At 45.7% G+C, this 24,132-nt stretch overlaps 3 protein-coding genes and 1 pseudogene across 3 annotated transcripts in view; 2 read left to right on the plus strand and 2 right to left on the minus strand.

Annotated features, from left to right (window-relative positions):
• The window catches only part of LOC127059078 (zinc finger protein 774-like), a 160,865-nt gene that overhangs the window by 88,102 nt on the left and 48,631 nt on the right, over nt 1-24,132 (minus strand). The gene's annotated exons all lie outside the window — the stretch shown is intronic.
• The window catches only part of LOC115485198 (uncharacterized), a 2,106,330-nt gene that overhangs the window by 82,593 nt on the left and 1,999,605 nt on the right, over nt 1-24,132 (plus strand).
• LOC108961171 (zinc finger protein 850-like) overlaps nt 1-24,132 on the plus strand; it is a 123,742-nt pseudogene that overhangs the window by 36,613 nt on the left and 62,997 nt on the right.
• Nucleotides 1,233-2,165, minus strand: LOC127060495 (olfactory receptor 14A16-like). Its single transcript, XM_050984137.1, has one exon. It carries the CDS (start codon nt 2,163-2,165, stop codon nt 1,233-1,235), a length of 933 nt encoding a protein of 310 aa, XP_050840094.1.

Consider the following 24,132-nt stretch of genomic DNA (forward strand, 5'->3'; position numbering starts at 1 on the left):
AGGGAAACAGGAATGGGCTGTTTGCAGGTGAAGGAACAGTACTGGGCAATAAAAAGAAATTTGTAGAAGGGTAAAGAAAGCAAAGGTGAAGCCAAGGAAATGCTGAGGGCAGTTTGGGGGTGGCTTCCAGGCAGCCCTGGCTCTGAGAAACAGCATCTGCAGTGGGACAGGAAACTCCCAGCTGATGGGAACAAATTTCAGGCTGACTGGAGAGGCCAGGACAAAGCTGAGTGGTTTCCCTGATGTCCCCCAGCCCTTGCTGGCCCCAGGGGCTGATGGCATTTGTGCTCCCTCAGGTTCATGTCCCCACACCAACAGCATGGGGGTGCTCCCCCTGCTCTGTGCACTGCAAACAGGGGCTCCTGAGCCAGTGCTGCCGTGTCTGTGCCTGCAAGGATGGGGCACCTGTGTGAGCTGGGGGAGAGGCCAGGGCTGCAGAGGGGGCATGTTGTTGGCAGCTCCATGAGGGTGCTCTGGGACGCTGCCCTGGGCTGTCCAGCGCACTGGGGATGGATCAGCCCCTGCTCTGCGGCTCCTTCCCATCTCCCCCAGGGCCCTTGCAAAGCCCCAGCCATGCTGTTTGCCCCCAGCCTGCCTACGGCCACCCTGGGGCTGCTCACGGGGGTTTTCTGTGCTGAGCATTGGCCTGGCTGTGTTCTTGAGAGAGCCTGGGCAAGGAGCCTGGAGCCCCCAGGGCCTGGCCTGAGGCGTCAGCGCTGCCCCAGCAGTGCCCATGGCCTGTCCCTGCTGCAGCCCTGGCACTGCCACCCCCGGGGCTGTGCCTGGCCCCGAGAGCACTCAGGCCCTACAGCAACACCAGGGCCACCAGGGCAGCGGGGCAGGGCCACGGGAGCAGCACTGGCAACACCAAGTGCTGCTGCTGCTGGGCACAGCTGCTGTGCCAGCACTGATCTGCCCCCAGCTCTGCACACAGACATTGCTGCTGCAGCTCCAGAGAAGGCAACTAAAAGGCATCTGTGCAGAAAACTTTTCTGGGTGATCCTTTAGTGTGTTTTGGGCCACCAAGAGCACTGCTCCTCAGTGACATAATCTGTGGCCACGGGGAAGGTGGAAAGAAACCTTTTGAGAAATGGCACAAACAATGTCATTTCTTTGTAGTCTATATTAAAAAAAATGAAACAACAAAAAAAAAAGAACCTCCACACTGAAGCCAGAAAGAAGTATTAAAGATGAATTTTATTACAACTGATTGGCAGAAATTGGCCAGCATTTTAATGTTTCTGAAAGCATCCAGTCATCAGTCTCCACACTTCAGCCTTGAGCTCCTGGTTCCTCAGGCTGTAGATGAGGGGGTTCAGGGTTGGAGGCACCACTGAGTACAGAACTGACAATGCCAGATCCAGAGGTGGGGAGGACATAGAAGGAGGCTTCAGGTATGCAAACACTGCAGTGCTGATGAACAGACAGACCACAGCCAGGTGAGGGAGGCAGGTGGAAAAGGCTTTGTGCCGTCCCTGCTCAGAGGGGATCCTCAGCACGGCTCTGAAGATCTGCACATAGGTGAAAACAATGAACACAAAACAGCCAAGTCCTAAACAGGCACTAATAGCAAGAAGACCCCGTTCCCTGAGGTTGGAGTGTGAGCATGAGAGCTTGAGTATTGGGGGCACATCACAGAAGAACTGGCCCAGGGCATTGCCATGGCACAGGGGCAGGGAAAATGTATTGGCTGTGTGCATGAGAGCATTGAGAAAGGCACTGGCCCAGGCAGCTGCTGCCATGTGGGCACAAGCTCTGCTGCCCAGGAGGGTCCCGTAGTGCAGGGGTTTGCAGATGGACACGTAGCGGTCGTAGCACATTACGGTCAGGAGATAGTACTCTGCTGAGATGAAGAATAGAAAGAAAAAGAGCTGAGCAGCACATCCTGTGTAGGAGATGTTCCTGGTGTCCCAGAGGGAATTGTGCATGGCTTTGGGGACAGTGGTGCAGATGCAGCCCAGGTCAGTGAGGGCCAGGTTGAGCAGGAAGAAGAACATGGGCGTGTGCAGGTGGTGGCCGCAGGCTACGGCGCTGATGATGAGGCCGTTGCCCAGGAGGGCAGCCAGGGAGATGGCCAGCAAGAGGCAGAAGTGCAGGAGCTGCAGCTGCCGCGTGTCTGCCAATGCCAGCAGGAGGAAGTGGCTGATGGAGCTGCTGTTGGACATTTGATGTGGCTGGGATTTGAGACCTGTTGAGAGAAAGACAGTGAAAATTTAGCAGAGATACCTGTAACCAAAAAAATAGCTATTTCTCATACACCCTTCCCTGTGTCACACAGACACCCTTTTGTGTTCAAGAGTGCTGGTGGTTTTTTTGTAAACTCCCCTGTGCCTGCTGCTGTTCTTAGATATCAGAAACCCTCAGCATTCTCTTGCCCTCAGGGAAAACAGAGAAATTTCTGTTAGGCAACAAGATAAGTGATGAGTGAGAGGAGATGGTCTGTCATTCTGACCTTTTCAGATTTTCCCTGGGCTTTAAACGTTCTTCTGGGGAAGATGACCACCTTCCCATGCTTTCCCTAAAAAAACCCCAGGTACTACTGAGAGCAGATGGATCCACCCTAGCCCAGCTCCACATTTGTAGCCAAGGACTCACGTTGCTCATTTCACCAACCCAGCAGCATTTTCAGTGCCACAACACTTCTGCGCCTCCCCATGGATCTTATCACTCAGAGATGCTCTAGGACAGGTTTGCATCCTGGGTTGAAGCTCCCAGCTTGGACTGAAATCTCAGAGGCACTTCCAAGTGTCCTTAGGATGGCATTGGATTGAGGGAGATGCAGCTCCTTCCCTGGCTGCACTGACAGCATTGCCCAGAGCCAGGCACTGGGGACAGCGTCACCCTGAGCCAGCTGTGCCCCCTGCCAGAGCCCCCAGCGCCGGGCAGCTGCTCCCAGCCCTGTGCTCTGCAGAGGGAACTGGGCCCGGGGCTGCAGAGCTGCCCCACGGCTCTGCTGCAACTCTGCCTGCACAGGAGGGGCTGCACACCTTGGAGACCCAGCCCTGAGGGCAGAGGCTTGGCTGGGGTGCAGGAGGGAGGGGGCTTGTTCAGAGGGAGGGGCTGCACTGGAGGGGATCCTGTGGAGATCTCTAAACTCTCCCTGCCACAGCATTTCTGGGTTTTGTTTTCTCTCAGTGTCTGATTCTCTCTCTGCTTCCTGGAGATTTTCCTCTTGCAGGGGTTTCCCTGTGCCTGATGTCTCTGTGCCAGCACTCACAGACCCCAAATCTCTGTGCACTTTCCTTGGCCTGACAGAACCCTGCCTGTTTGCAGGGCACTGGCTGGGGGCAGGTTCTGTTTGCAGCTTGGAGAAAGGACAGCTCAGACTGAGCCTGATGGCTCCAGGAAAGGTGATGCTGGTGCTGTCCATGGGCAGAGTGGCTGAAAACACATTAGGGATCTCCTATGATCCTACTGATCACTAAAAGTACCAGTTCAGATGTCTCAAGCTCGTTTCAGAATTATTACTAATAAATAATAATCAACCTTTAATATTTATCCCCCCCTCCCTGCAATTCTGCAGTAGTAGGAAACTGAATGCAAAATCTTAGGAAATCTCCATATTTTTATACAAAATCCTTGTATTGGGAATATTCTATGACTAAGCAGAACCCTCAGCATGTCAGAGCTTCATGAGCATTTCACCGTCCCCTGAACCATAAATACCCAGAATTGTACTCACAGAGTCTGTAGGCATTGGGATGTTCCAGCTTTAGGAGATGGCACCAGGAGCTGCAGCTGCATTGTCCTGCAGCCAGAGGTTCCTGTGCCAAGGGCTGGCAGGGATTGTGCCCCAGGCACTTCTCAGCACCTTCCCAGCCCTGACTGATTGAAGCTCTCTGTGCCTCTGTGCTGTGCCTGGGGTGGCTGCAGGCAGTGCCCCAGCCCTGCTGGGCTGGCAGAAGAGCTGCTCATCAAGAGAAATGTGCTTTATAAGCTTTCCTTGGTTACCAGGAGCATCCTCTGTGCCAGGAGCCCAGCCCAGCTCAGCTGCACAGACAGAGCACAAGGACTTTAATGAGCCTCTGGGGCTTTGTGCTCAGGCCCTGAACATCAGTCCCTGAGAGGGAGCTGAAGAAACCTCTCCAGAACTCCAAGTCAGAATCCAATCTCCAAACTTTCTCTCACTTTTAATGGGTCCCACAGAGGGACACCACTGAGAAAGTGTCCCCAGGCCTCAGGCAGAGCAGGGAACTGGAGGCAGTGATGACAGGTGGGGACAAAGAGAAGCCAAGTCTTGGTGCCCTGGGGCCACATCAGGGTCTGTGCCACCAAGGGCTGGGAGGAGACACCTGGTCCTGAGGCACTGGGGCCTCCTGGCACAGCCCCAGCCAGGCTGGGCCCTGTCAGCCTCTTGTCCTGCCCTCAGCATCCCCCCTAGCCCACATCACAGTGGCCTCAAGGATCTGCTGGAAGGAGTCCCTGGGGAGCCTTGCTCAGCAATAGCCCTGGGGGCTCCTCAATGCTCACAGATTTTTTTCAAAGGACTTTGGGTTTGGCTTTTGCCTTGGAGTTACTGAGAGGTTTGTGCAATCATCGCCCCAATTATCTGCTTTAAGGAGTCCCTTGAGAGCTTTGTACTTACACTCGGTAAGGCACATTAATACTTTGAGATAGTCAAGGTTTTTTAAGATACTTTGGATTTTCTTTTCCACACTGATTTTCTGGAGGCCATCCTGGCCTCCAGTTCTCTCTTCCAAGCAGTCCATGAGGAGCCTGTGTTGGGGATGGACCTCACTGAGACCCATTCAGTCTGTGAGACACTTTGGGTGTTTCTTCTGACTTTGACTTCTGGAAAGGTTTGTGCAATCTCCTCTCAGGCCCTGAGGTTCCAGGGCTCAGCTCCAAATACACCATGGGACTCATTAGGATCAGGCAAGTCCTGACAAACCATGGCTCTGCCTTGATTTCTCTCTGCTCTCATGCAGTTCATCAAGAACATTTCTTTTAGAGTTATGGAGAAATATTTTAAAGACCTTCTAAGAAATATGTATTCTTCTCTTAAAGGGTGTCTTTCAGTTCTCTTCCTATTATACAAGAGCTGATTGCAGCATGCTGTGATTGATATTCATCCAGTGTCTCTCCTAAGGAGGTCTGGCTAGGTCAGTGAAGTTGTACCTTGGAGCTCACCCCGTGTGGACAACCTTGCCCCACATTCCCCAACCCCATGTGAGAAATGATTCTTACTTTCAAAAATCCAAATGCTTTTTTAAGACCTTATCAAAATACAACAGGAGACTGAATAAAGAAAAGAACACAGCACAGGGAGCAAAGGAATCAGTCACCATGTTCTTATCTACAATATGGATGTTCTGTCTTTTCTACCTCTAGCCCCTCCCAAAGCTTTGTCAATCGACTCCTTCTTCACTGTCCAGTGGTGGAGATCACTTTGTTACACCTTGATTGGAGGTCAGGTGCTGCCATAGTAACAAGCCAACCCTCACAAATGCCCCAACTACTGAGGCCATCCTGTGATAACAATGCAAGGGGGAGGGGAAAGACTATACATCTACAAAACTTCTCTTAACATGTATTTAATATTCACCCCTTAATTGTGAGAGTCAACCATAGGATTATTCATCGATAACACCCCCCCCTTTTCTTTTTCTCCAAGTCATTTTGCTCAAACAATTAAGTCAAAACTTTTTCTCTTTGTTGAATGCATCATACCAGCATCTGTTGATGTGGGCAAGGATGGTGGGAACAGGAGAAAAAAATCTCAGGTTTTCCTTAGACACACTTATTTGGAATGGACAAAAGGGCATCACAGAGGTCCTGTATAGCTTTGACTCCCACCTACCGTGCCTGTGTGGCTGCTACCCATAGTCAGTGTATCTTAGGGGTGAGTACAGAGGCCAAATCGGTCCTGCCCTCTATTCCCTATTTAATTAAAAGACAACTGAGGAATGACAGAGGTCTGGTCTGGCCTTTTGTCCCTACCTTACCATGCCTATGATGTTGCTACCCACAGCAGAGCTATGGAGCCTTCTTAGTAGCAAACAAAGGGGCCAACCCGGTCTTGGCCTTCTCCCTTTGTCTTATTTTCTTTAAGAAGCTGTCCCATTACCTTTTATGGTCCCTTGTGTACTTACCCTCAACAGATGCTGGCAATTCTCACCCATAAAAACAGGAAGACAGTTCTCAAGCTGGTTGGTGGAAGCTTGACTCTACTTTTTGTGTGTCCTGGTGTTTTTTTCTAGGTTGTCTCTCAGTCTCTGCTTGAGAGTCAATCTCTCTTCACCTGGCCTGGATGTTGTAGTCCATTCTTTGGGTTCTTCTACTGGGCCTTTGGCTCTGTTGCCATGAGTCCATCCCCACTCTGCAGTTCGCACGGCCGGTTCGGTGGTGAGCAGTACCTGGAAGGGACCTTCCCACTGAGGAGACAGAGGCTGATCTCTCCAGGACTTGATCATCACCCAGTCCCCAGGATTAATATTATGGATTCTGAAATCCAGGGTGGTTGTTTGAGGAACTGCCCTTTTATGTCTTAGCCTTTCTAAGGTTTGTGCTATAGACATAAAATATGTCTTGGCATTGGCTTCCCCTTCTTCATAGGTGGCAACCCTCTGGGGTGAGGTCAGGGAGGGCAACCCAAACATCATTTCATGGGGTGACACCCCCAGATCTGACTGGGGTTGGGTTCTAATTCTTAATAAGGCCAAAGGGAGACATTTTATCCATGACATTTGGGTTTCCATCATCAGCTTAACTAGAGCTCTTTTCAAAGTTTGATTGATTCTCTCAACACAATGGGAACTCTATGGATGCCTTGGAGTGTGTAATTCCAATTTTACTCCCAGGGCCTGAAGAACTTTCTGAAATATCTTCACTGTGAAATGAGTTCTCCAGTCTGAATCAATCTTGTTTGCCATCACACATTGGGGAATGATTGATTCTAGAAGTGTTTTACTCACTACATTGGCTTTGGCTTTCACAGTGGGTACCACATCTGCCTAATGGGTCACGTGATCGACTATCCCTGGCAAAAATTTTCACCATTGTACCTGGGGAAGCTTGGTCAAGTTGACTTGAATGTTTTGAAAGGGCTGTAAGGCTAGTTCTCGCCCTCCTCTGGGTGTTATCCTTATGATTTTCTTATTTACTTGTTGACGTCACACACTGTTCAGTTACTTCCTTAGATATTCTAAAAATTCCAGTGCATCCCCAATCCCTTAGAAATGGATCATTTAGCACCTGTGTACCCCAGTGTGCTGTTCCATGTTTGCCTTCTAGCATTTTTTTGGCAAGGGTTTTTTTCAACATTTGCCTCCCATCTGCTAATCTCCATCTCTCTTTGTTATCTTTCCTGGATCCTATTTTAAGGAGTTCTTCCTCTTCTGTCCCACTGAATACGGGGACTTTTTGCATTTCTCTCATGGGGGTTAATACTATTGTTATTTTTTCTGTATCTGATTCAGTTACATTTTTAACCTCTAAATCAGCTAAATTTTTCTGTCACACCTCCTTAGCCACCCTCTTTTTATGTCTTTAACATACACCACTGCTACTTCCTCTGGTAATTTTAAGGTTTCTAACTCTTCTAAAAGAAATTTTTCGTGAATCAGTCCCTTTCCCTTTGAATTTATAGCCTCCTCACTTCCCAAATTTTTCCAAAGCTATGCACTACTCCAAAAGTGTATTTTGAGTCCTGTATATATGGTTCCCCTTTTCTGTGCTAATATTTCCAGAGCTTGTTTAGGGCATACAACTCACATGCCTAGGCTGACCAGTTGGAAGGTAACTTTCTCTTTCCTGTGGCTACCAACCCTTCATGCACTAGAGCGTACCCAATACCCTGTGCCCCTTTGTTACCCATGAAGATCCATCGATGTACAATCATTTTCTACCTTGCAGTGGTTGATCTGTTAGATCCTCTCTTACTTTAGTTTGATAGTTTATAACCTCTAGGCAATTATGTATTAGTGCCTCACCTGGTTCTCCATACAAAAACTGGGCAGGGTTGAGTTGGTTACTCATGATTAGCTCTAAAACATTCTCTATTAAGATGGCTCCATACTTTAGCACTCAGGAATCAGTGAGCCATTTCTCAGCCTTTTGGCTCAGGATACTCCCTATTGAGTGAGGGATATATATCTTCAATTTTCCACCAAAAGGTTAATTTTTTGCTTTCTGCTATGAGTAGGGCAGTCACTGCCACAGCCTGAATGCAGGTTGGTCACCCCCGGCTGACAGGGTCTAGTAATTTTGATAAATAGGCCACGGTTTCCAGGATCCTTCCCAGTCCTGGGTTAACACTCCACGTGTTACCCGTCTTTCTATATCCACAAACAGATAGAAGGGTTTGTCTAAGGTGCTGCCGGCCGGGGGCTATGTACAAATCACGAGTGGGACGGGACTGATGTGGAACGTGCCTTGAGCTGTTTTATTTTTCAGCATCAGTCTCATTACATGGTTATGAAAATGGGAAGATGCCAGCAGCTCACATCCCAACCAGCAGACAAAGAACTTAAGGTTACAACTTACTTTATAACTTTTTTGACCAATCCCACAAAGCAAAAGCATACTGACAGTGGTTCCATCCAACCACTAAAAGCACACGTACCTTTAGTTAAAACAATGCTTGCTTATTTCAAATACAATGCCTGCTTGTAAGCCTTGAAACACAATGCACAGAGATCCATTATTAAGCTTCAAACTTCCTAATATCTTGCTAGATAAACTGTTCTGCAGCTTAGGAAGTTCTCCCACACAAGCGTTAATACATGGACCATTGTTCTACACGTCCTTGCTTCTCTACTTTTTAAGTAATTTTTCCGCTGACCTATCTCATGGCTATTGCTTAGCTCTAATCACAGTTCTGCTGTCTTTGAGGCCTGCCTTTTGCAGCTTTCCCATAACCCTCTAATTTTATGGATTCCCAAAATTCCTCCTCTTGGTTCACTATAAAAGAAACTTTTGTAACCGTGCCATTGTTTACTACCTTGCGTTTCGTAGCCTTGCTCTAATATTTCTGCTTATTACCTACTTAAAGCATTTTTTAGCTGGCCCTAAGCATTGCTATATTACAACACAGCAATTTAACGCTGTGAAGGTCCAGTCAGGTCAAAGGGCAGAAATCATGCCTGACAATAATTACAAGTTATTGCTTGAAAAAGTCTTGTCAGTTCCAAGGTCTTAATTCAAAACCTTCTTCTAAATCTATACCTTCATCCACATCTCAGTAAGATTCTGAGAACTCTCTGTGAATCCATTTCCTACCTCTCTCTCTTGTATGATAAAAACTTCTTTGATAGTTTTGTCCATCATTTGTCACACACTCCGGAGTATGCCAGGTACTACTACTAATATAACTACCAGAACACCCAATACACAGAGACCTATCTTACAAAGTTCCCTTAGCCAAGGTGCAAAGCTCCATCCTTGAAACAAATCATCTAACCAGGACCTGCCATCTTCTTTAATTTGAGCTGTCAAATCTTTCAGTTTTTGTATGCTTTTGTGGATGGATTCAGAATGATCAGACTGGTTCATACAACACAATCCTTCAAATTCCTCACAACCATGTCCTTGTGCCAGTAAAAGAAAATCAATTGCTGCTCTATTTTGAAGGGTAGCGTGCCTAACACTATTACCATCGGTCAACATATCACTGATTGCAGTGGATGTGGCATTAGTCTGTTTACTCAGCCAGCATCCAACCCGATCCAATTGTTTCAATGCCACTGCTGAAGCCAGTTGGGGTAAAAACAAACCTGCTGAAACCCTTTTTGCAGCTTTCCAAGGCATGAAATCACTCCTACAGTTTTCATCATAATGATGAGCAGATCTTGTTCCTCTATGTTTCTTTTTCATGACTGCTTTAGCAGTAAGGTGCTACCACAGTGAGCATCCCAATGCTACATGGGCCACCTTCAAGGCGTGATGGAATGCCCTGCCAAGCCCTATCTCCACAGATGAGCCAATATCCCTTTGGCAATTGTTGTGGATATTGGTCAGCATCAGAAAGCACATCCCAACTGTTTGAATAATTACACCAAAAACTTAAATTTCTGTATGCAAAATAATGGCGAGTATCATTGTATTTTGGAGGATCACCTTCTCGCCAATCACTGGTTATAAAGGTAAAGCAAAAATCCATTGTTAAAGAACCAAGGATTTCCAATTCTTGTGGTTCAGATACTACTTTGGGAAGTTCTTTGGCCCAGATTCAATATAAGATTGCTCCCATTATCAATTTCACTTGGCTTACCATTAGATTGCTTTTTAATCAAAGGCAAATCATTTAATGGCACACCAACCAGACAGGTTGAGAAAGGCTTTTCTGGTTCCGAATTAGACAAACATATGGTATCTGAGCCTGCTGCCTTGGCTAAGGTCACCCAAACATTTGTCTTTGGTTGTTCCACAGGCAAATCTGCGCAACAAAAACCAAAATCCACCAAAACCAACATACAACTTGCATTTGCTCCATCTTATTCATGAGCTAAATTTTGGCAGAATCCTTACATATATATCAATTTTAAAATTTTACCTTAAACAAAACAAAACCCTGAACTTTTGCCAAAAGTCAGCTCTACGAAACAAACATTTGACATACAATTGACTCACTTATAAATAGCATTAACACAAAATCAGAAACTGCAGGCTCCACAAACCTAACAATTGACACACAGAGTAAATAACAGAAAATCAGAGTTTGCAGGTTCCGCCGATGAACAAGGATCATCAGGCGTGACCCGGGATCCCTCCGTTCGGCTCACGTCTGCGTACTTGCTTCCTTGGTTTTGGACTCGTTAGCACGTCCTGGGGTGTGATATGGTTTGACGTTCTTGGCTGGGACCCACTTAATTCCTGCACCTGTGGAGACAGAAGCATACCCTTTGCCCCAAGTGATTAGTCAGAAAGGACCTTCAATTTGTCCTGTCTCAGGGTTTCTAATTAAAACAGGGGGATTTTCTTTCAGCTTTGCCTGTGTGTTATTTTAAAAATGCCTAAAAATTGGTGGATCAGGTTCTGCAACAGAGCTGTTTAAAAAATTAAAAACATACAAAGCTTTGTTCAACCTCATCTGTGGTGTGACCTCTACTCCCCCCCTCTGTTGATCAAGAATACGTTTTAATGTCTGATGTGTCCGCTCAATAATTGCCTGACTTGTGGGAGAGTGAGGAATACCAAGGATGTGACGAACACCCCATTCTTTTAAAAATGTGGCCAATTTTTGAGATATATATGCGGGACCATTGTCGGTTTTTACTTCTTGGGGCACACCCAATGAAGCAAAAGCTTGCAAAAAATGATGACAGGCATGATTACCTGTTTCACCTGTGTGAAGGGAAGCAAAAACTGCACCAGAGAACGTGTCCACTGAAACATGAATATTTTTAAATTTACCAAAGGAAGGGTATTTAGTGATATCCGTTTGCCATAACTGCAGGCTTTGCAAACCTCGTGGGTTGACCGCTCCTGTAGAAACAGGAGGCTGCACAAGCTGACAGTCAGGGCAAGTACTGATGATTGCCTTGGCTTGACTTTTGGAAATCTGAAACATTCGCACAAGTGCTTGTGCGTTTTGATGAAAAAAGGCATGACTCAGTTTAGCTTGTTCAAAAATGTTTGGCAGAGTGTTTGAAATAACCATTGTCAGTTTGTCCGCTCTCGCGTTTCCTTCCACTAAAAATCCAGGAAGCGAAGAATGAGCCCTAATGTGAGAAACAAAATATGGATTAGTTCTGTATTGCAAAGTTGTATAAAAACATGAAAGCCAACGGTATAAAGTGTCATTACTAACATCCTTCAAAACTGATCCTTCTAATCTTTTAACTACATTAGCAACATAAGCAGAATCTGTGATTAAATTAAAAGGTTGTGGAAAGAGTTGAAAAGCCCGAACCAGCAGCAAGCTCAACAATCTGAGGAGATCCTTCTACTGTTTGAATGTCTGACTCCCAAGTATTTGTTTTTTGATTCAACCAAGTTACAACTGATTTGTGACTCCTGCCAGAGCCATCAGTGAAAAGAGTTACTGCGTTTAATGGTTCTTCACTTAACTTAGGTTTCTCTCTAAAACTCAATTTTGCTTGCAATAATTTGTGAGCTGGGTAATGAACAGAACAAACACCTGGGAAATTCAACAATGCATACTGCAAATCATCAGAATTTTGCATTGCCCAATTAAGATCATCTTTTTTCAATGGTAAATAGATAACTGCAAATTCTTGACCTGCCAAACCTAACAATCTTGTTCTGGCCTTAATTACAATTTGTGCTATCATCTCTAAAACTGTAAAAATAGTCTTTGGAAACCTGTAGGGAAGAAAAATCCATTCTATTATCAACAAAGGATCTATCTCAGAAGGGTCCCACTGAAAAATGAGACCACAAAGTTGCATTTTTTCTCCTAAAATTGCAAAAAAGAAAGGCTTGTCTGGAATGCAGCGATGAGCTTGTCATCTTTGGAGAGGTTCCATGACCTTGTCAAGAGCTGCACGAGCTTCAGGTGTCAGAGTTCTAGGAGAGTTGATGTCGCAACTTCCTCTCAGCAAATCCAAAAGCAGACTCAGTTCATCGTTGGTGATTCCCAAAACAGGTCTGACCCAACTGATTTCTCCTGGAAGCTGTTGTAAGTCTTGCAGATTGTTGACACTAGTCTGGAGCTGTATCTTCTGTGGTGTAATTGTTTTTTCAGTCATCTTCCATCCCAGATACTTCCAGGGTGGAACTTCTTGGATTTTTGTTGTAAAAATTTCAAGTCCAGCATTTTGGATTTCAGCAACAACACTATCACGGGTTTGCTCTATCTCTGTCTGCGTTGGAGCTGTGATGAGCAAATCATCCATGTAGTGTAAAATCATGGATCTTGGATACTTCTGTCGAACTGAAGACAAAACTTGTGCAACAAGACTTGTTATCAGAGTTCGACTGCACAGGACCAACAGACTTTTCCCAAATTTTTGCTTGTTTTTCTAGGGCCTTTTCAAATTTTTCCATTTGTTGTGCCAAATTATCTCCCAATGTTTTTCCTAGATTTTCTTGAGAATCTGCGATTTGCTTTCCAAAAACATTAACATGCACGTTAGCAAGATGTTGTGTTGAGGTGAGCCTACTGCAAGCTGTTAGTATCTGTGTAACAGTTGGAGGCTGATCAGGTAGAGTTAAAATAATTTTTCTACACTCGTCATTAGCATTTACAGAAGCAAGGTTTTGTACGATATAGGAGCATGCTCGTTCATCTGGACATTGTCTTTCAACTGCTTGGGTTAATCTGTCTAGGAAAGAACCATAGGATTCTGTTTCACCTTGTCTGATAGTGGTATAAGCATTTACATGGGTACCAGCTGGCTCCACTGAAAATAAAGCTTCTCTAGCAGTATCTTTGACATCTGTTAGTACAGGCCGAGGCAATTCCACTGCTTGATTTTCAGGCCTGTGGAAAGGTGAATCGCCTGCTAATTGGGGAACATCAAACACATCATAAGGAGTATTTTCATATCTTTCAACCAATTTCCTAAGAAGTTTTTTCCATTGTAATTCCCATAAAATATATTGTGAATTGGTTAAAATCAGAGATGCCACATATCGACAATCAGCAGGGACTAAGTCATAAGAATTGAATATACTTTTCAACACACTATCAAAATAGGGAGAAGAGAACCCACTCTCTTTCAAAGCTTGACGAAGTTCTTTTATATCATGGTGAGAAAGAGATTCAAATCGTGGATTTACATCATTACGACCATATCTTACAGGTAATGCAAGGAATTGTTCCTTTGAATCCAAATCCTTTTCTAAATTTTGATTAATATTAGACCAATTAGGTAATTGCAATGGAAGGTTTGCCTTTGATTTAGATTGCTTTTTGTTTTTCCCTCTCACCACTCCTGTGTCTGATGCAGGGGAACAGGTAGCACAGTCAGTATCATCAGCTGTCCCAGGAACTCTGCCAAGATCCAAGTTCTTCTTGGCAGAGGTGTTGCTGTAGCAACAAACTTTCCTGGGTGCTCTGCCAAGAAGGACCGGGGAGGAAAGCTCCAAGTCCTTGGCATCACTGCCACATGAGCGACACGCCTCCCCGGGAGCCCTGCCAGGAAGAGCAGAGGAGGAAGACTCCACATTCCCACCAACCCCCCCTGCAATGGAGGTAGCAGCCGAGGAATGTGTTGTATTTGTTACAGAAAGAGAGCCAGAGCCTGATAAATCACACCTCAATTCACTAAATCTGGTTTCATTAGGGTCATACGAATTGGTCTGCTCTTGAGCTGCAGACCCAGAATTCGTATTTGTGACCCTTTCCAATGAGTTGTTACAAGTTCCACACCGTATCCCCGCCCATGGAGATACAGCTGGAAAATCCCCAGCTCCAAGCGGTGCTCCTAACCTGCTGTTTTTCCCCCCAGCAGCAAATGAGACAGACCTCAAGGTCTCTGAGCGATCTGTTTGCTTTTCCACAGAAATTTTTCTAAAGTCTCCTGCCTCCCCTCCATGCATCTCTCTGGGCAGAGCCCTTCTGGCCCCGCTTGGCCCCTGGCTGCCGCTCGCCGCCTCTGTGCGCCTGCCGGCCCCGCTCGCTCCTCTGCAGGTAGAGATAAATCCAAAGCCCCCCCACTGCCTGCTTTCGGAGGCTGGGGAACCACAGACGGTAAAAACCCTGGGAGAGTCTTAGGTGGGGGATCCACACAAAAAGAATTTTCAGGTCTGCAAAGCAATTTGCCCACCTGAACTCGGTCCGAGGGGGTGTCTTCCCAGGAAGGGGAAGAAGCGGCAGGGGTGACCCCCACCACCCCTCCGCCAGGCAGAGCTGACCCAGAGCTCGCCTCGGCAGACCCTGCCGGCACAACCTCAGCACAAAATCCAGCCGCAGTTTGTCTAGGACAGGAACAGGGCAAAGAAACATCAGCCCCTGATTTGCAAAGCCTCCCCAGACTCTCATCTCCCGCATCCGGGCGACTCCCATCCTTCCCAGAACACAACCCCCAACCCCCCACAGTCTCGGAATGCAACGAAAGTCCCAAACGCTTTCCCGGGCATTCCAGGGGCGGAGGATTTCGCGGAGGAATGGGAGGACAGCCTGTCATAGCATCAGTGACGCAGGGAATCCCGGAAGAGACAGAGGACACAACCGAAGCAGGAAGCTGATCCGATTCCCCCCTCCAGGGGATCGGGGTACTGTCCACAACGCCTGGAGAAACCGCGGATGCACCAGAAGGGAAGGAACCCCGAACAAAACCCGAGATCCCCCCAGAAGAGGAGGACGGCTCAGCACCACTCGGAGTTAATGTCTCAGAACCAGGTGTTCTGTTTTGGCGTTCGAGAAAGTCTCTATTACGATCAATTGGTTTAACACTCTCCATTAAAGCTCTAGAAACAGGCATTAGTTTGATCACAGTCTGTTCCTTTTTGAGAGTGAATAGATTATAAAGTTTCCAGTTCATATGGTCCCAAAAATCAAAAGTAAAAGCAGACTGCAAGTCTATATTTTGAGTATTCGCTTTTACCCAGATTAATAAGTCTTTTAGTTCATGTTTTGAGATATTTGAACGTCCTTTATCCTGTAAAATTTTCTCAAGCCGGTAAAAAACGTCCCATTCTGTCTTAGATAGATGATTTCCCATCACGTAGCCCAAAAGCTTCTAAGATTACTATTTATTACTTACAAGGACATCAGGTGCAGACGATGAAGGGGACGATCTATTCCTCTTGTTAGCAACCTGGGCCTCCGGCGACCGAGTTATCTACGTTTTTCTCCTTTTTAATCCTCTAGTCACAATTTTCTTTTTTAATCCTTTATTCAAGTTTTTCTTTTTTATTTTCTATTCTAACTAAAGTCCTCACACGGGGCACCATTTGCCGCCGGCCAGGGGCTATGTACAAATCACGAACGGGACGGGACTGCTGTGGAACGTACCTTGAGCTGTTTTATTTTTCAGCATCAGTCTCATTACATGGCTATGACAATGGGAAGATGCCAGCAGCTCACATCCCAAGCAGCAGACAAAGAACTTAATGTTACAACTTACTTTATAACCTTTTTGACCAATCACACAAAGCAAAAGCATACTGACAGTGGTTCCATCCAACCACTATAAGCACACGTACCTTTAGTTAAAACAATGCTTGCTTATTTTGAATACAATGCCTGCTTGTAAGCCATAAAACACAATGCACAGAGCTCCATTATTAAGCTTCAAACTTCCTAATATCTTGCTAGATAAACTTTTCTGCAGCTTAGGAAGTTATTCTATCCTAGACAAGCGTTAATACATGGACCATTGTTCTACTCGTCCTTGCTTTTCTACTTTTTAAGTAATTTTTCTGCGGATCTTTTTCATGGCTATTGCTTAGCTCTAATCACAGTTCTGCTGTCTCTGAGGCCTGCCTTTTGCAGCTTTCCCAAAACCCTCTAATTTTGTGGATTCCCACATAGAAGGTCTGAGCAAGTGAAAGATGGAGAAGGAAAGGTGTAAGTGTCGAAGGTTGGAGCAAGTGAAAGATGGAGTTTTGAGTGAGTAATGTAAAAGTGGGGAATCCTGCAGCTCTGTAGTATAGGGCCTGGATTCAGTTCCGGTGTAGGGATGTGATGAGGGCATGATGGGAATTGCTTGAAATTTTTGGGGGAACAGATGGAAGTTTTTATGTGAATAAATGAATGATGTGTGGTGGTATGTTGACGATATGGGGATAAGGGGTGGAATGTCCTAGGGTGACACTGGTGTGTGCTGTTTATGCTGGATATTATGTTCTGTGCCTTCAAGACTGGCTCTGAAGAGTGAATGTTTTGTTTTGATTTTTATCAGCCACTCCCCACGGCCGGCAGGACATACAGACAATACAGTACTTAGTGTGGCTTTTGCTTTTCGCCTGGCTTTTCACTTTGCTCTTGCTTCTACTTTGCTTCTGCTTTGCTTCTGCTTGCTCAGCTTTTTTGCTTCTTCTCATTAATTAGTTTAGCTAAACAGTCCAAATTTCTTCCTGGACTGTTTCTCCTTCCCTTTTTTGGACCCACTCAAACCTTCTCTGGACTGGGACCTGGGAACACGAAGAGTTTGCACCCTGTGGCTGCAGAAGATGCCCCAGCACTGGGGGGACTGATAACAGAGCGACCACTGCCAAGAGAGACTTTCTGAATTTGTCATCTTTTTCAGAGCAGTGAAAGAGTGGTGTCATCTGGTATTGATAACTTTTTTGTTCTTGGGGGGTGCTGTGCCTGTTAAATAAACAGGTTCTTACCACTTCTCTCTGAGGAATTCTTCCTGAACTGCTTGGGGGGATGGGCCATGTGGATTTGCTTTCCGGAGCGGCCCCCTTTTGGAGGTTTTCTCCTAAATTTGCCTTAAACCAGGACAGGTGGAACAAAACTGGAAGGGAAAAATCTGGACTCCAGAAGAAATAATTAACAATTATGGACCTGCAGTTTGGGCCCAGGATGGATCCTGGGGATATCATACCCCAATTTACATGCTCAGTTAGATTATTTTACTCCAGGCAGTACTAGAAATAGTCTCCAACAGAACATAACTTGCCCTTGACCATATTAATTACCAATAGGGCCAAACTAGAGCTGTCATTGAGCAAATTCAACTATCAGTTAATTTTTATTATCTAATGAGGTAGGGCTATGTGGAAAATTTAATTCATCAGAGTGGTGCCTGGAAATTGATGATAGAAGTGAGGTAATAAGAAACATCATGACAGAAATATGAAAAATAGCATATGTGGGAATTCAAGATTGGACTCCCCTAATGGACACCAATTGGTGGGATGATTTTCAGGTCAATCCTTTTACCTTGCTGTCCTGGTTTGAGAGGAAGTGACTTTTTGGGATGCTGTGGTCAAACCAATTGGTGCTCAGATTTGAATATTGGCACCTGGTTTGTCCACTGAGGACATGGAAGCACCTCTAAGAACACAGGAGGTTAAAAGCTGAGAACTCCCAGGGGGAAGCTCTCTTGGGTTCTGTCCATGAAAGGGAACAGACCTGCCCTGCCCAGCTGCAGGCTGGGTGGGTGAGGACAATCCATGCAGCCGGGTGAGGTAGGCTGGGCCTTGGATAGAGAAGGGAGGGGAAGGTCCCTGCAGGATGGAAGGGTGGGGAAGCACTGAGAGGCATCAGGCAGCTGCTCCCGCACGCCTCGAGGGAGAGACAGAGGGAGCCTGTGCCTGTGCTGGTGCCACCTTGAAATTCTATAGCACTGGCCTGGCCGAGAAGGAGAAAGGGGGCCGGTGCAGCAAGAAGGTGCCCGGCAGGTCCAGTGTAGGAGTTCTAGACAGGCAGAGCCTGATATTGTAACCCTTTTCTTGGATGATGGAAACCTTACAAATGCTGCTCCTCCTGGAGCTGAATGAGGAAATGGATAGAGATGGAATAGCAGGAAATGGGCAAGTGTGATGCAGGTTTGTGCAAGTGAAAGATGTCCAAGAGAAGCTGAGAAGAATCTTAGGTGGGAGGAGATGATGGAATGGCCTTTGCCTGGACTTTTCTTGTATAGCCATGGACAGAACCATTCTTCCTGTGACACAGAGACTGCATTTAGGGGGCAGCAATGGCTTGGAGCCAGGAGAGTTCAGTGTTGTTATGTGAAGGAGTGGCTTGAAAAGAGACGATGGGTGAGGAGGGTGGTGGTGCCCTCGATCTTCAGTGAAGGAGAAGATCTCTGTTCTTGAGACCCCTCGGCCCCAGGGGGTGAAATCTGGGGGGAGACAGGTGTCCTGAAAGTGAGAGACTCTGCTTTTTTTCAGAACTGGGCAAAGCACCCTTAAAAGGAAAACCCTAGAAGCAGCTCTGGTCCGTGCACAGTGGTGAGAGCACTGGGCATGGAAGGAAGATGTCACGATGGCAAATGTTCTCTGGGTGGTGCCAGGTGTGTCATGGAAACACAAGAGGTTTCAACTGTGTTTCCTGAGGAAGCCTATGGAACAAGAGGGACTCCTTTCTTCTTGATGATCTGAGAATTATCTGAAGGGTGGTGATGGACTGAGAGTTGGTGATCTGAGGGGTGGTAACTGAATTGAGAATCCAAGGTTTTGTCCTACTGTGATGTATTGGGAATTTGGTGGGGGGGGAGGAGGAATGTTTTTTGGAAGGTTATCCTTCTGAGTTCTGTGTGTGTTTCTTTTATATATTGTAAGTTAATAAAGTTTTTTTTTCCTTCATTCCTAAGCTGGAGCCTGCTTTGCTCTATTCCTGGTCACATCTCACAGCAGACACCAGAGAGAATGTATTTTCATGGGGGCACTGGTATTGTGCCAGTGCCAAACCATGACAAAAGGTAAACTCCATTTGTAGAGATGGAAGTAAAATACCTAGGACATGTGAATTGTCAAGGGAGCTGGCAGCTGTACCCTGAGAGAATTACGTGGATAGTCTCAATTCTATGGCCAAAAACTAAAAGGGAAGTCAGAAGGTTTTTAGGCTTGTTGGGATATTGTAGGCTATGGACTGAAGGATACACACAGGCTATCCAGTTCTTGTATGAAAAGTTAGTTGAAGAGATTAGGTGGGAAAATGTTGGAACTCAGGACATCCCTCTGGCCGTCCTGGATGGCTCGAGCCCCTGCCAGGGGCCTCAGAGACCTTGCACAGAGCCCAAGACACCTGTGACTTTGATTTTGACCCATGGAGCAAATTACCACCTTTATATGAAGAATTAGAAGTCAAGAGAAAAATGGTTATTTGTCACAGGGTGAAAAATAGATTTTTGTAGTTTTAGAATGAGGGCTTTGGGTCCCAAGATGGAGGAATTTGTTTGTACCCTGTCCTTCTTCTTTCTTTTTCCTAGACTCCATGTTCTGTGTGATGCTGGCACTTTTGGATTGGTTTAAGGTAGAAACTCACTGTCTAACATAGGTGATAGGTATTGGGAAGTTATTGTAAATAATGTACATGTAGTTTTGAGTATAAAAAGATAACACCACCTCTGAGGAGGTCAGTGTGCCTCAACCCAACCTGCCAGACAGACCTCAGTGGGTTGGAGAAAGAATGTTATAGATAAGAAATAATAAACAACCTTGAGAACAAGAACAGAAGTATCCTGACTCCTTCTTTAACTGCCGGGCTGGGAAAAGAGACTCGTACGTATCTTTTGACCAGCAGAAATCCCGAGAGAAAAAAGATGATGAACAAAAGTTTGAGGCTTTAAAGCAAAAATTAGTCAGTGCACCAGCACGGAGTCTTCCTGCCTTAGACAAACCCTTCTATCTGTTTGTGGATATAGAAAAAGAGGTAACACATGGAGTGTTAGCCCTGGACTGGGAAGGATCCTGGAAATAGGTGGTCTATTTATCAAAATTCCTAGACCCTGTCAGACAGGGGTGGCCAACCTGCATTCAGGCTGTGGCAGTGACTGCCCTACTCATAGCAGAATGCAAAAAAATAACTTTTGGTGGGAAAATTGAAGATATATATCCCTCACTCAGTAAGGAGCATCCTGAGCCAACAGGCTGAGAAATGGCTCACTAACTCCTGAGTGCTAAAGTATGGAGCCATCTTAATAGAGAATGGTTTAGAGCTAATCATGAGTAACCAACTCAACCTTGCCCAGTTTTTGTATGGAGAACCAGGTGAGGCACTAATACATAATTGCCTAGAGGTTATAAACTATCAAACTAAAGTAAGAGAGGATCTAACAGATCAACCACTCCAAGGTGGAAAATGATTGTACATCAATGGATCTTCACAAGTAACAAAGGGGCACAGGGTATCGGGGTATGCTCTAGTGCATGAAGGGTTGGTAGCCACAGAAAAGAGAAAGTTCCCTTTCAACTGGTCAGCCCAGGCATGTGACTTCTACGCCCTAAAAAAAGCTCTGGAAATATTAGCACAGAAATGGGGAACAATAGATACAGACTGGAAGTTGGCTTTTGGAGTAGTGCATACCTCTGGAAAAATTTGGGAAATGAGGAGGCTATAAATTCAAAGGGAAAGGGACTGATTCATGAAAAATTTCTTTTAGAAGAGTTAGAAACCTTAAAATTACCAGAGGAAGTAGCAGTGGTGTATGTTAAAGGACATAAAAAGAGGGCGGCTAAGGAGGTGTGACAGAACAACTTAGCGGATTTAGAGGTTAAAAATGCAACTGAATCAGAGACAGAAAAGCAAACAATAGTATTAACCCCCATGAGAGAAATGCAAAGAAGTCCCCGTATTCAGTGGGACAGAAGAGGAAGAACTCCTTAAAATAGGATCCAGGAAAGATAACAAAGGGAAGAGGAGATTAGCAGATGGGAGGCAAATGTTGAATAAACCCCTGGCCAATAAAATGCTAGAAGGCATACATGGAACAGCACATTGGGGTACACAAGCCCTAAGTGATCAATTTCTAAGAGACTGGGGTTGCATAGGAACTTTCAGAATAGCCAAGCAAGTAACTGAACAGTGTGTGAAGTGTCAACAAGTGAATAAGAAAATAATGAAGAAAACACTCAGAGAAAGGTGAGAACTAGCCTTAAGCGCCTTTCAAAACATTCAAGTCGACTTTACCAAGCTTCCCCAGGTACAACGGTGAAAATTTTTGCCAGAGATAGTTGATCACGTTACCCATTGGGTAGAGGTGGTACCCACTGTTACAGACACTGCCAGTGTAGTGAGTAAAACACTTCTAGAATCAATCATTCCCCAATATGTGATGGCAAACAAGATTGATTCAGACTGGGGAACTCATTTCACAGCGAAGATATTTCAGAAAGTTCTTCAGGCCCTGGGAGTAAAATTGGAATTACACACTCCAAGGCATCCACAGAGTTCCCATTGTGTTGAGAGAATCAATCAAACTTTGAAAAGAGCTCTAGTTAAGCTGATGATTGAAACCTAAATGTCATGGATAAAATGTCTCCCTTTGGCCTTATTAAGAATTAGGACCCAACCCCAGTCAGATCTGGGGGTGTCACCCTATGAAATGATGTTTAGGTTACCCTTCCTGACCTCACCCCAGAGGGTTGCCACCTATGAGGAATGGGAATCCAATGCCAAGAAATCAGTTATGTCTATAGAGCAAACCTTAGAAGGGCTGAGACATAAAGGAGCAATTCCTCAGACTACCACCCTGGATTTCAGAATCCATAATACTAATTCTGGGGATTGGGTGATGATTAAGTCCTGGAGAGATCAGCCTCTGACTCCTCAGTGGGAAGGTCCCTTTCAGGTACTGCTCACCACCGAATCAGCGGTGTGAACTGCAGAGTGGGGATGGACTCATGGCAACAGAGCCAAAGGCCCAGTAGAAGAACCCAAAGAATGGACTAAAACATCCAGGCTGGGTGAAACATGATTGACTCTCAAGCAGAGACTGAGAGACAACCAGAAAAAAGCCAAGATGCCCAAAAAGTAGAGTCAAGCTTCCACCAACCAGCTTGAGAACTGTCTTCCTGTTTTAATGGGTGAGAATTACCAGCATCTGTTGAGGGTAAGTACACAAGGGACTGTAAAAGGTAATGGGACAGCTTCTTTAAGAAAATAAGACAAAGGAAGGAGGGCAGGACTGGGTTGGCCCCTTTGTTTGCTACCAAGAAGGCTTCATAGCCCTGCTGTGGGTAGCAACCCCATAGGCATGGTAAGGTAGGGACAAAAGGCCATACCTGACCTCTGTCATTCCTCAGTTGTCTTTTAATTCAACAGGGACTGGAGGTCAGGACTGAGTTGGCCTCTGTACTCACCCCTAAGATACACTGACTATGGGTAGAAGCCACACAGGCACGGTAGGTGGGAGTCAAAGCCATACTCGACCTCTGTGATGCCCTTTTGTCCATTCCAAATAAGTGTGTCTAAGGAAAACCTGAGATTTTTTTCTCCTGTTCCCACTGTCCTTGCCCACATCAACAGATGCTCGTATGATGCATTCAAGAAAGACAAAAAGTTTTGACTTAATAGTTTGAGCAAAATGACTTAGAGAAAAAGAAAAGGGGGGGTTGTTATAGATGAATAATCCTATGGTTGACTCTCACAATTAAGGGTGAATATTAAATACATGTTAAGAGAAGTTTTGTACATGTATAGTCTTTCCCCTCCCCCTTGCATTGTAATCAGAGGATGGCCTCAGTATTTGGGGCATTTGGGAGGGTTGGCTTGTTACTATGGCACACCTGACCTCCAATCAAGGTGTAACAAAGTGATCTCCACCACTGGACAGAGAAGAACGAGTCGATTGACAAGACTTTGGGAGGGGCTAGAGGTATAAAAGTCACAACCTCCACATCCATATTGTAGATGAGAACATGGTGACTGATTCTTTTGCTCCCTGTGCTCTCTTCTTTTCTTTATTCAGTCCCCTGTTGTATTTTGATAAGGTCTTAAAAAAGCATTTGGATTTTTGAAAGTAAGAATCATTTCTCACATGGGGTTGGGGAATGTGGGGCAAGGTTTTCCACACGGAGTGAGCTCCAAAGTACAACTTCTCTGACCTAGCCAGACCTCCTTAGGACAGACCCTGGATCAATATCAATCACAGCATGCTGCAATCAGCTCTTGTATAATAGGAAGAACACTGAAAGACACCCTTTAAGAGAAGAATCCATATTTCTTAGAAGGTCTTTGAAATATTTCTCCATAACTCTAAAGGAAATGTTCTTGATGAACTGCATGAGAGCAGGGAGAAATCAAGGCAGAGCCGTGGTTTGTCAGGACTTGCCTGATCCTAATGACTCCCGTGGTGTATTTGGAGCTGAGCCCTGGAACCTCAGGGCCTGAGAGGAGATTGCACAAACCTTTCCAGAAGTCAAAGTCAGAAGAAACACCCAAAGTGTCTCACAGACTGAATGGGTCTCACGGAGGTCCATGCCCAGCACAGGCTCCTCATGGACTCTTGGAAGAGAGAACTTGAGGCCAGGATGGCCTCCAGAAAATCAGTGTGGAAAAGAAAATCCAAAGTATCTTAAAAAACCTTGACTATCTCAAAGTATTAATGAGCCCCACTGAGTGTCAGTACAAAGCTCTCAAGGGACTCGTTAAAGCAGATAATTGGGGCCATGATTGCACAAACCTCTCAGAGACTCCAAGGCAAAAGCCAAACCCAAAGTCCTTTGAAAAACATCTGTAAGCATTGAGGAGCCCCCAGGGCCATTGCTGAGCAAGGCTCCCCAGGGACTCCTTCCAGCAGATCCTTGAGGCCACTGGGATGTGGGCTAGGTGGGGATGCTGAGGGCAGGACAAGGGGCTGACAGTGCCCAGCCTGACTGGGGCTGTGC

Source organism: Serinus canaria, chromosome 25 (genome assembly GCF_022539315.1).
Source record: "Serinus canaria isolate serCan28SL12 chromosome 25, serCan2020, whole genome shotgun sequence".
NCBI classification, from domain to species: domain Eukaryota; kingdom Metazoa; phylum Chordata; class Aves; order Passeriformes; family Fringillidae; genus Serinus; species Serinus canaria.

What these genes read in the sequence shown, in the direction of transcription:
- LOC127060495 (XM_050984137.1), bottom strand. Translation starts at nt 2,165, where the DNA reads ATGTCCAACAGCAGCTCCATCAGCCACTTCCTCCTGCTGGCATTGGCA.